We start from the raw sequence: 13,388 nt of genomic DNA, 5'->3' as shown, positions 1-13,388 counted from the left end.
GTTTTGTTTTGTTTTAGTTTACATTCCTTTTGTTGTTTATGTTTATTTTGTGATTAAATTTTTACGTTAAATATTCGCTGCTTCCCGCCTCCTCCTCCTCTGAACTTGAACATTGCTACAATGGTGCCGAAACCCAGGAGGAAGGAGGAACGCACTGTCAAAGAGCCCTCACCGCTGTGGGAGACTTGTGGTCCCAACGAGCAGGGCTGAGCAGAGTCTGCCGCCATGGACACTCGAGGCAGGGGGCTGGAGTGCTCTGCTGGAGTGCTCTGCTGGAGTGCTCTATTTTTCCCTCTCTCACCCTTATCCTTCCCTCATCCTTCTATCTCCTTTCCTTTGGCCTCGTCTATACTTACCCCCAGATGCTACGGTCGCCGTGACGCTGCGAAGGGCAATGGGGATATGTAGCAAGCAGGGCGGGGCCAAGAACCGTGGGAACAGAGCGAGGTTACCTGCGCACCACACTCAAGACACCACACCTGCATACCTACTCAAGTCTCATGGATGAGCTCCGGAAGGATAAAAGGAGGAGTGACGAGAGTAAAGGACGAGAGAGGACCAGGCCTGGAATTTATGTTGTTGTTTTGTTATAGTTTATGCGGAAGTCGTCCATGAGGGGCTGCCGCTTTACTTTTATTTTGTTGTATGTTTATTTTGTGCTTACGTTGAACGTCCACCGGTTCCAGCCTCCTTCTTCCCTGAACTTAAACATTGTTACAGTCTGCAAAGTTACAAAACAAAAAGATTATTGTCTATATCAGTAAGCACTGTTTGGTTGCTCATTGGCCATTTCCTGTCCTGTCCTATTGCTGAACTGTAGGCGCATAAACACGCATATATCCAGAAACAAACATGCATGCATCCAAGTTCCAGTCTGATGCCTGTCTGTCTATCATGGGCCAAGAACAGATGAGCCCCAAGCGGCATGCGCACAAACACACACACACACACACACACACACACACGCACACACACACACACACACACACACACACACACACACACACACGCGTGCGCACAACCAGAGCTCCAGCATCAGCCAGCCTTAAGGAAGAACGGTCTCTGCAGCTAGAGATAAAGGTTTCAACTTTCAGGTTAAAAGTGACTTTTTTCACAGATAAAGGCAGCAATGGCAATCTGTTCTCTTATTTTTTCTTAAACTGTCTCTCTCTCTCTTCCCCATTTCTCACTCTCTTTCTCTCTCCCACGCTCAATCTTTTTTTTTTTCTTGACTTTATCCAATGCTGCATACAAGGCTGGATCAGACAGTTAATGCTGCTCTTTGCTTTATTTCATATCTACTTGTCAAAGAGAGATTAGCAGTTTTTGAGCTGTTCCACTTTGCTGTCATGATGGAAAATGAATGAAAAGGAGAATGTGAAAGAGAAATTCACAGGCAACAACAATACAAACCAAAAGCTCAAGAGAAATGAAAGACAGCTGTTTGGGGTTTTTGAAGCTCAAAACATTGAGATTGAATAAATGTCTTCTGAAATTGCCCCTCAGGAACTAGGAATCACAGAAGAATACTCACATATTTTGTTGAAACCATATGTTTGGGCGGAACATTCTGTACTGAAGGGCTCATCCCTTTTCTTTTTAGATAGCCAATAGTCTTTAGTTTATGTCACAGCCTGTCACAACCACATGCAACGCCCAAGGACTATAAAAGCAAGGAGGACACAAAATAATAAACTACCTACTTCCTTCACAAACACAACCAAAGACACCCCCCCCCCCCCCCCCACACACACACACACACATTTTTTGATTGGTTAGTACATAACAGACCAATCAGAACACAGTTTAGAAATGGTTTATAGCTCAAGTGCTCAAAATCGATTTTTTTTTATTTATTTACTAAAATGTTTTCATAGTTTGTATTGTCTCTTATTAATGCAAAGTCATTACAAAATGATAAGAACTTATGATGATATTGTCCAAAATGCTACAATTACAAACTTTTGAAGTGCACTGTATTAAATAGGTAACTATGGAATATTAACAACATTGCCATGTGAAAAAGATAAACACTCACTCATCACAGAATTTGATTGAGGTGTATATGGGGTGATAAAATATTGTACAGCCACTGCATTTTCAAACTATAATAACTACACACACACACAAAAAAAGACCTGAAATGGACAACAGATTCCAAAGAGTCTTGAACTAGCTTAACAAGCCAACAAATTTCAACAGGTACTTTTTGCCGTGCATGGCTACACTGACCAGCACTAAATCAGCACCTAACTAGCATAGAATTTAATTTAGGGTGGTACAGTCCATGATCACATGAACCATTATGTTCACTTCTGTTTCACACCAATGCTATATACAGTATAAAACGCATTGCACATATAGCCATTATCACGTGTGTTTGAGTGTGTTGTGAAGAAGGGAGCATGTGTACCTGCATGTAAAAGTGTGTGTGTAAGGCCTCCCTTTGCGTCGCAGCATGTTGTTTTCACATCTCTATAATTGGATGAGAATTACGTGGTCTTTCCTCGCTTTATTGAAGTCCTAATGCCCGAGTCTGCGCCACAGCAGCATGCGGTATGATCAGCTCACCCTGATCCAGCCATCTGATGACTATCACTGTGGCATTTGTACACAGAGGTTCTGTCGCTTTCGCTTGAGTATTCAGAGTCTCTAAATGCTACAGGCTTATTTTCACACCACATGCCGCAGACAAACACAAACGGTGGTCCTTTGAGCTCCAGATTGGTATTAAAAAAAACGCATGATTCAGACAATGACTTTGATGCCGCTGGAAATAAAAGAAATGTCGTCTAATGTCAATCTGTCTCCTCCCTGCTCTGAAAATGTTAGAAAGTTAGCAAAAATTGCTCAATTTCCAGTTAGCAAAAAAGTTTTTAAAACATTTGATAATAGAAGGGTGACTTTGTGATGCAATAAATTACTGTGCGAGGTCTGTCACAGAGAATAGAAATAAGACTGATGGTTGAAGCTGTGACACAGGGATTATACTGAGAGTTTTTTGTGCTTTTTGGCGACCTGGGTTCGAGTTCACCCTGGGTCATGTAGCAGTCTTGTTTCCTCTCTGCAGCTATATCTAAAAAGAAGAAGAAGAAAAAAAAAGTTCTTCTTTTAAACCCTAATTGAGCTTGACTGTGATATACTGTAGGGCTGCACAATGAATCAAATACATGGTTGAGAACAGGATTACAGCTAATCATGTCAATTATTTAGGTCTACTCCTGTTTTCTATTCATATTGTTTATTTTTGTAGCAGTTATTAATGTTTAAAAATCATATATAGTGTTATTAATATAGTATTTCTTCAATTATGGACACAATTATGTCCCAGGGGTTAATTTTTACTAAAACTAACGAAAACAGATTAAACTAACTTGTTTCTTTTTGGTTATATTAAGGTCACATTAAAAACTTCTACCAAGCCTCCGTCCTTTATTTGTGCTTTTTTTTTTTTAATGATTTGTAGTGTTTTTACCTTGTACCTGACCTGTATGTAGATCTTAAAATCACTAAATTATAAATTGTTGCATGCCTTAAAACTATGATAATCTGAACAAAAAGTGAAAATCAATGTAAATATAATTTGTGAGCATACTATTTTTAATCTGAATCATTTCCAATAAAGCTGCAATATTGTCAAATTATGCACAAGTATGAAATATAATGTAATTGTGTGTATTTATAAATGTATTTTAAAACACTTATTTTTTTTATCATAATTGTGCTACCTTATAGCAATTCATTTTCTAAAGAGATGTTTGAGGGGCGCAGGCCTATAAAAACTGAGATATGACTTGCTACAAACTCTTAAATACCCCCAGCACTCTCCTGAGGGAAATGTTTAACATGGGCACGTAGGAGACGTCAGCTTGACTGTGAAATGTTTTGCAGTCCATTGTTTTCCGGCAGCATCTCCATCTAATTGTCTTGTCCCATTAGGCCGTGACCAGGGTTTGGCAGAGGAAGACAGGCTCCCTTGGCAGATGCCTGCCATTTGTCTGAATGCCCTTGATCGACTCGTGACAGATGTCAAGGCTTCCGTTGAGCGGGTATTTTCTGTCACATGACCTCTGTTCGGCGCGTCAGGATAACGTGGCGTAGTGGCTCTCGTACGCACCCGTATGGATGCACACACACTTCTGCATCCATCAGTTCCCTGCTATTACCTCTGACAGGCCTCACCTGCCCAGACGGCATGACCCATGAAAATGCAACCTGGCAGATGAGTGTTTGAATGGTAATGCACCACTCTGATTGATACTGATAGGAGGCGTGGATGTATCGGTGTGTGTGTATGGGGGGGGGGGGGGGGGGGTACGTGTTTAGTAATTAGGGATTTGCAAACTTAACTTTTTCCAAAGTTGTTGGAAAGTGCTCAAAGTACACTGGCACACTATAAAAGCAGTCGTACACTATAAGACTGAAATGTGTTGCTGCAATAAGTGCAAAAAAAAACAACAACATTATAATGTGCAGAAATATAATGTGTAATTTTTTATCAAATAAATGCAGTCTTGGTGGGCATAATAGTCTTTTTCAAAATCATTAAACATTAAACCACTGTTTTCACTAATAAATATAATTATAATATAATATAATATAATATAATATAATATAATATAATATAATATAATATAATATATATTTTAATTCCTCCAATTTTCATGAATTTACAGTATAAACCATATAAGGATTTATTCTGTAATAATAATTTACATTATAAAATAATAATACATTTATAAAAGCAAATTTATGTGAAAAACAAATTGCAGGATTATAAATCATAAATAATCAGAGATATGGTGTAATTGACACACCTAGACTGTGATTAGTAAAGTACACAACAACTAGACAAAAAAACAAGAAACTGAGTCTTTAAATGTGTATATGGAGATTAGCTTCAGTAGTTCAGCATTTGGCATAATCATAGACAAGAGATCAAATAAGCCATATGTGAAGAATAGCAGATCTCACATAGAGCAGGAAGGATTTGATCTTATCTTTACATTGATGCAATACATGTAGCCATTTAACAGACATCCAAAAATACACACAGCTAGGGGACTGCATTTGTCTTTCACGCATCTCCTCCTCCATGAAGGCAGATGTGTGTCTAATAAAACCATCCCTACCGCTGACAGAGCGCAAAGAGACAAGCTGATTAAAACACACACAAAACACGTTTAGAGAAAATGGCGCCTATGATGAGTTTGTCCAGCCTGAAGCTCACTTCCTTCTCTGTTATTTCTCACAATTCCTCTATCAACAGCCCTGTTACTGTCCCTTTTTCTACCCAGATGGCGTCACCATGGAGACCAAACATCCCCAGCAACACAACCTCTCATCTGGAACATCAAACACACCATTGTCAACTTGGAGAAGTTAGAGAAAGTGAGAAAGTGTTGAATGCTTCCTTTAAGGAACACCGGCAGTGTGAAAACTCAAAAGAGGTGGTAACGAAAAATCCTGTTGTTTGTGGAAGAGAGATAAGACAGATATTGTGAGTCAGATATGACGACAGTGTACACAGTCAAGTCTTATTCGCCGTGTCTGCAGGGCATGTGTGGAACCCATGCTTGGGCCAGCATTACACACATGGAAACGACGTGGATTTGTTATTTGGAATTAAAGCGTGGAAAGCGCAGTGGTGAACAGTGTGTAGGTGGAGATGTGATATTTGCAGAGGGTATGAATACCATTTAGGCCGGCTGGTCGACTTCACCACGGGGGACATCCCATCTCTGTACAGGCTCTTGGTCTTGCTGAAGTTCACGATGTTGAAAATCACCCTCTGAAACAAAAGAAACAGATATTTTTGTGAGATGGAACCATGGTTATTTTATTATATATGAAAATGCACACAGCAGTGGAAAAAAGACCCCTACAAAAATGAGAGTTGACATTTTTGAAACTGAAAAACAAAAACTATAAATGTGCACTACAAAACAAAATTAAAATGGACTTACAGTAATAGAAATTGAGTTTAGTTTTTGTTGTATGTGACATTTAGGGACAGTTAAATCAGAAATCGTTTAGATCACTATAAAGAAACAATAAATAAATACATGTTAAAATCAATACATACATAAATAAAGTGGCTTACAGCAAATAAAAAAGCATGAAATTGATTCTCGCCGAGTTGCCAATGCGAACAATCTCAAACAAAACCTTGATTATATTTATTACATTCTATGCCATGAACTTCACAATCTTTTTGGTAAATCCAACTTCAACTCCATTCTCCAGTGAAGGGCTTTGATCCAGTCCATTCTGCTGAATCATAAATGCCCCAGAGATGCTATAGTGACGGTAGTTACAATTTTGTAGTAATCATAGCAGCAGTCTGACCTTTATAGCACATTAAATTGTCCACAAATACTGTAGTATGCATGTTGTTATGAATTTGATAAAACATTGAACTTTAACTTTGATGGCACTGAGTATTTTGCAGCTTCTGATAAATTGTGTGTCATCATAGGCAGATGGAACAATTTGTGGTGCTTTGTAATCAATAATATTCACAATATACAAACAAAATAAAAACTTTATGAACCATTAAAACTAACAGCAAAGATCTTAAATGCTCAATCGGGCTGCTCTTCACAAAACCTCACAGTGAGTTTCAAAATTAGCAGTGCAAATGGGATGTGATGTACGAGACACCAAACGTGTTAAAAGAATCTTGCAGGATCTCGCTGACTACGTAATGCGAAGATTGTGTGAACTTATAACACACGTGAGATAATAGAGGCAAAACTGTAGAAGGATGTGAGTTTCTCATAATTTCCACCAACATATGGAATTGCACAGATCACAAAACAAACACTGTCTGCAAACTGTAGTTTAAAAAGAAACACAACACTGCAGGAAGTGAAGGTCAGGCTGTGTAGAGGTGAAGAGACGCAGGGTTTGGTGGACCTAGAGAACACCTGAGTTGCATTCCAGATTGTATGCTATCTATACTGTATACAGATATTGAGGTATGTCCCAAATCATAGTATGTTCGAAAATTAGTATTAGTAGAGGGTACTTGGGCTAATATTACCCACAACCCCTTGCACTATGAGAGGAAGAGTTTGTGACAGTTTGCTTCAATATTTTTATGCACTGAAAATGTATAAGAATGGGAGACCAAAGCTAAGAAAACATTTTTTTATTTTTTTTTATGCACAAACATACAAATAAAGTAACAATATTTATTTTGGATCATGCTAATGTAGTTGTAGTTATGAACAAAATAATTCATACTATTAACAATAACAATTAAAGCACAATTATGACCAATACCAATTTGCTTAAGCCATGATTGTATAATTGATACAACCTCAAATCAAAAATTAATTCCAAGTTTCCCCACTGGCAGTGGTACATTTTTTTTTATCATACATCATTCATTACTTCTACTGTGTAGTAGAAGCAAATGAATTGGGATGCAGCCTGGTGTCTGGTGTAAGGCCTATTACCTACAGTTAGCGGTGCTCTATTGTCACATCCCTCTTTTTACCCACTTGACGTGAGTGTAGACCTGGGGTCACTGCAGCATGTCTGGGGCAATTTGAGGGCAGGTGGATTCTTCTTCGAATCCTTTTTTCTAACATATAATGGGAGAATGAAGTTTATGAAATATGAAGTGTATAAACAGTACAGACAATGCTAATAATGACATGTCCAAACTGTAAATGACTCCTTGTGATAAATCATATCAAATTCCCAATTAAGCCCAGGTGATGGAAGTCAACAGTGTGCAAACGAAATCCAATTACAACCATTCTCTCTTTTTCTCAGTGCCCGCTTTCTCCACCAACCCCCCCATCTATCCTACCCGCTGTTCCCCTCCCATCAGTGGCTGCAGTCACAGAAGATGGGGGATTGTGGTCGGCCTGAATCGGCCAGGGCTAAAATGACATTTAACTGATGTTCAGACGCGAGGTAGCTGCTGGAACGGGTAGATAAGACCATTGCTGCTGGCATTTCAATTACACTTTTACTGCCCTACACATCTGTTGCCAGCCTACTTTCAGTCTTTTTTTTCCCACAGGCAAATACATCCTCATTCCACTACCTTTACATCACGCCACTCTTTCTTCTTTTTTTCCACCACAAAATTCAGATTGTCTGCTTTGGCAGATGGTTTCTGGGTCTAGACTGGAATGTATTGCTGGGGTTTGTCTGACTTGAGGGTGGGACAAGGTAGGGTCAGTTCTCTCTCCATCCAGTGGTTCTCTGGGTCATACGACAGCAGGGAAAAAAACAATGCTAAATGCAGCTAACAAAATAAATAGGCATATCAAATTTTAAACGGGAGTAGAAAACAAGTGGAAAAGGATTGGGATATTTGCATGCCAGTCTCAAACACACTTTGGGCCCTATTTTAACGATCTAAGTGCATGGTCTAAATTACAAGGCGCAAGGGCACTTAGGGTGTGTCCAAATCCACTTTTGCTAGTTTAACGACGGGAAAAATGGTCGGCACGCGCAGCGCATGGTGTAAAAATGTTGTCTCTATTCTCTTAAAGGGACACTGTGGAGAAATTGTGTTTTTGTCAAACAGCGACCCCTAGAGTCGCTGTGGAATACTTGCACTGTCGTAAATACCCCTACAGAGTCTCATCTCCCATTCCCTTTAAAAGTCAGTTGCGTTCACGCCATGGTGGATTCGCTATTTACATGGCGGAATTTGCAAGCGGAAAGACTGAACGCGTCTCCAGAGCGCAAACGGATCTGCTTGTGTGCGAGGTAAAAGTGCGCAAGCAGACCATCTACAGGACAAGCCGGATTCCACTATATCTTTATGTACACAATAATAATCTTTTACATTGTAATCCTTTTATTTTTAATATTTGGCATGTTTGTGTGCTGCTGTGCGTCCCTGTGTGTTTAATAAGCAGAATGTACACACGTTGTGGACCCGCCTATAGGCGCACATTACTAACGCGTTCATTAACAAAAAAAATGCTGCGCCATTGACTTTAGACCAGGTTTCAGTTGGTCAATGGCGCAGTCTATTTCAGTTGCCTCAAAATAGCAACGTGCCAACAACGTGTCTGAACACACCTCGGTTTCAGACCAGCAATAAAATGGGCACAACGTGGCGCAGGACGTGAAAATGATAACTGTGTCGGGCTGATCAAATTACCACATAAATAAATAGATGGACATCAAAATTATTGTCTTGTAGATTGTCTTAAGATTCTGCTATGAAAAATTAGTCCATTACAACATTCGAAAACAATTTGGCCAAGCAAAAATATTCTACAATAATATTGCAATCATTTTTTCGAAAAAATAATCGTTATTAATCTGCATAAGTAAATGTTTCTCAAGGGTTGCTTTTGTTCTTTTAAGCAATATTTTCATTTTCTTGCTTTAACTGGACCCCTGAACTTCTAGACATCTAGAAAAGATTTAATGCTCAACATATATATTAAAATTAATATTAATAAGTCTTTTAAAGCTATTTTACTACAGTCAGTATGTGGCAATTTCCTTGGAATATAAAATGAGAGACTGTAGAGTGAAACGAGAGACATGAAAGTACCGGTATGATGCCATGAACCACATTTTAGCAGTTATTATACAAACATATTTAACTATTGAATGCCACGATTGACCAACCATAATCAAATATTATAAGCCGTACAATAAGTGTCACGACAAGCCGGATAAGTATAACAAATTTCATTCAAACCAAACATACGCAGTCTAACATTAAATTAAATAACATTTTGAGGATGTTTTCCCATGAGGCTCATGCAAAGAGGGCAGCCATTTTCAGACAAGCCCAGCACAACAAAGCTGAGTGCTGCTGTGAAGTTTAAAGTTGACTCCTTTAGTTGACTAGTTGACATTGTCAGAATTGATTTGTATCATTCTTACCTCTTCACTACTTGTATTCACAGTACCATGAGAAGCTTCCCTCTTTATGTCATTATTTCCTACGGCATCATCACAGTCAACAGGGGAGTTACTCAGAAGAAGGGAGGGGTGTGGGTTAAATTGGACACACATCTCATTTCAGGCTCATTAATAGCTTTATGTAAGGAAAGAGAAAAAATGCACACATACATACTGAAAGTCACTGGTGGGCTCCCTAGCGTTAGTTAAGCCAATGTATCTACATTGAGGAGTAATTTGGAGTTGGTTCCCAAAGCAGCACAGCTCAGTGCAGAGCTGGTCATGGAGGAACTGTGAGAACGGTACATTTAATTACTGATAGAGAGACAGGAACACATTACCATCCAGCCTGCCTGAGATGTCATTTCCATCAGGCATGTCAAGTTCTTTCAGTGCTTTTTACACTGACACATATTCAGACTCACCTGGAGTCTTGTGTCACAGAGCCTGACTTTTGACTTAAAATGTGGTCCACTCTGAAGGTTATTCTGGCAATCTGACAGGAAGAAACCACTTTATCAACACATAAATGTTGTTCACTAAGAACAAAAAACTAGTAAAAAAAATGTTGTGTAACAGGCAACTCTTTTTATTTTATTATTTTATATTGATATCACAAATATATATTTATATTACAAATAAATTACTATTCACATACTAAATACATATTTTAATACTAATTTATTTAAATTATTTAAACATCTACATACAAATTATTGCTTAAAATTTAGGGGTCAGTAATTGTTTTTATAAAAAAAATAACTATAAGAAATGTTTCTTGAGCACCAAATCAACATATTAAAATTACTTATGACAGAACATGTGACACTGAATACTGAAGTAATGGCTGCTGTTCCACCACATGTAGAAGAAGAAAAGTTAGAGGAATACATAATATACATCTTAAGTAAAGATCTCATTAAAAACTGATTTTGGGATTAAAGAAGAATCCTCTTATTTCCATGAGTCTCTCTCACTCACACACACACACACACACACGCTCTAGAGGTGAAGTTCTCCTACAACTCAACAACAAGCTGCTCTGTGTTGCACAGGTGAACTAATGATTTACACCGTTAAGAGACAGAGAAAAAGAATCTAAAAGAAAAGCGAATGAGGAAAAAGGCTGCCAAGAATCACGACCTACACAGTGCTCCTGACCAGAAATAGCTGGATGTCAAACAGTGTTTGGGGGCAAACGGTGTCTTTTGATACTGATCGATCTGCAGAACCCTGCTCTGGGGAAAACACTGCTGAAATATTTAAGAGAATTGTCTAAATGGAGGGAGACATAAATAATGTACTTTGCCCTCTGTAAGTCATGTTCTTACTAAGAAAGTTCAATGTAGATATATTAGCTTAATAACACTGAATAATACAGCATGCAGTGGGTCATATATAAGTACATATAGTGTAAGTACATAATTGTACCTTTAGGGGTACAATGGCTTGTCACTGGGGCTGTACCCTCAAGGGTACAATATTGTACCTTAACCTTTAAAAGAAACGGTACATATATGTACCTTTTAATGCTTTTTGACCCTCAAAAAGGTACATATATGAGGTCCTTGAGGTCCAATACCCTGAGGTCCAATAATAAGCCCTATGGGGTACGTTCGTGTAGATTGTACCTCGGGGGACAGAAATGGACTGTACCCCTTTTTCTGACAGTGAAGTACACCTGGAATTCCATTATGAAGGTTAAAATGTAATTTTAACAATTTTGAGAGAATTATGGAAATATAACCTTGCTTTGTAGTAGTAGTAGATAACTTTATTGTCCCTGTGGGGCAATTGGGTTTGCGGCGCATGACAAAACATCAGACATATGACACAAACAAATACAATACAATGCAATACACTATACACCCTTGGGTCTGACCAGGCCAGCTGGACATAGCTTATTTTGACTGATTTAAGGCTTTTATGGCTTGTGGTACAAAAGAAAATTTGGATCTGTTCTTGGTCATAAGGGGTGGGCAGAAACGGCGACTAGATGGCAATCATTTAAAATGAGATGACAACGAGTGTGTGTAATCACATTCAATGTTATTGGCCTTTCTCACCATTCTGTCTTTGTGTTCAATGCTCGGTAATGTGTTCAATGCTCGGTAATGTTATCCCAAGTAACTTGCTGGCAGTAGTAACTGTTTTTCTGATTATATTTTTCTGTGATTCAGGGCATTTCCGAACCAACAGATAATACAGCAAGTTAAAACACTTTCAATAAAAGCAGTATAAAACATTCGAAGCATTTTGTTATTGACAAAAGTACATTCTTTGCTGTGCTTTAGTGTGCAAAAGATCAGTCAAGTCACCAGCACAATATTTCCGTACATATTAGTGCCGTCAATCGATTAAAAAAACGTAACAATTAATCACACATTTTTCTGTAATTAATCGCAATTAATCGCACCTAACATTAAAGTTTTTAATATATTTTTATATTGTATTCATTTTAATCTCCAAATGAATGCACAAACAACATAAAGACAGCTATTTTAAACATTTGATCTAACAGGTAATCCTTTATTAAAGCTACAAAAGTTATTCAGTCAACAGCATTGAGTGATTTTCTCTGTCTTTTGTTCTTTGATTCACAATAATCACAGACAGCAGCAGCTTTATTAGGCTGCTGTCACTTTAAGATCTGAAGCACATGAAGTGGAGCTGACACATATCTGATGTCCTCACAACTCTTGACTTTTTAGGATGATTTAAGACTTTATTTAACTTATTTAAGACTGTGCTTACAAGGATACTCGACAAAGCAGGCATTTTGGCATACTTTTGTTTTTGTCCATTCAAGCGCGAAAGAGAACTGTGCACCCGAGTCGTGTGTGTCTGTCACACAGACAGGGGATTCACAGACAACACGTCAGCACGTTATATATATATATATATATATATATATATATATATATATATATATATATATATATATATATTTAAAATATAATTTATGTGATAATACAGATTGCATCAACAGACCCGACCCAAATCACTCCTTACCCGACCCGAGACAGAACTGATCAAATTAGACCCGGCATTTATTTTGGTACCCGACTGGACCCGAACGTACACAGCATTGACGTGTGCACAGCCTGCAGCCCCGCAGTCAGTCAGGTCAGTCTGCTGACTGATTTGGTCACTGCTCCATTACTTTCATTTATTTATTTACTTATTTATTATTACTTTATTTTATTGCCTGCCAGATGGATACAAGTTATATTGTTCAGCTTTCAATTGTGACCAGTGGATTGGAAAAATAAATTTGATAGTTCGATAAAAAATGTAATCGATAGCCTAATAAATGATGGATTCGCTAGTGTTGTCTGCAACGCTATTTACCTCATCTCCGGCGAAGGGCTTCTACACACAAAAAAAGAAAAGCCCTGCATGAACACGCAGCGTAATGAAGCGAGTGGCTTTTCCTGATGGATCTCATAGCTATAAGATGGATTTCTGTGTGTGGGGTTACAAACGTTTCTCAA

At 38.3% G+C, this 13,388-nt stretch overlaps 1 protein-coding gene across 1 annotated transcript in view; it reads right to left on the bottom strand.

Annotated features, from left to right (window-relative positions):
* agbl4 (AGBL carboxypeptidase 4) overlaps positions 1 to 13,388 on the bottom strand; it is a 335,062-nt gene that overhangs the window by 202,941 nt on the left and 118,733 nt on the right. The window contains exon 4 of the mRNA XM_084086490.1: positions 5,697 to 5,791. Within this exon, the coding sequence (XP_083942616.1) occupies positions 5,697 to 5,791 (95 nt within the window). The remainder of the gene's footprint in view (positions 1 to 5,696; positions 5,792 to 13,388) is intronic.

Source organism: Abramis brama (assembly GCF_963993115.1).
Source record: "Abramis brama genome assembly, chromosome: 16".
In the NCBI taxonomy this organism is placed as follows: domain Eukaryota; kingdom Metazoa; phylum Chordata; class Actinopteri; order Cypriniformes; family Leuciscidae; genus Abramis; species Abramis brama.
The sequence above is the reverse complement of the archived record's forward strand: the minus strand, read 5'-3'. Positions and strand labels throughout refer to the sequence as shown.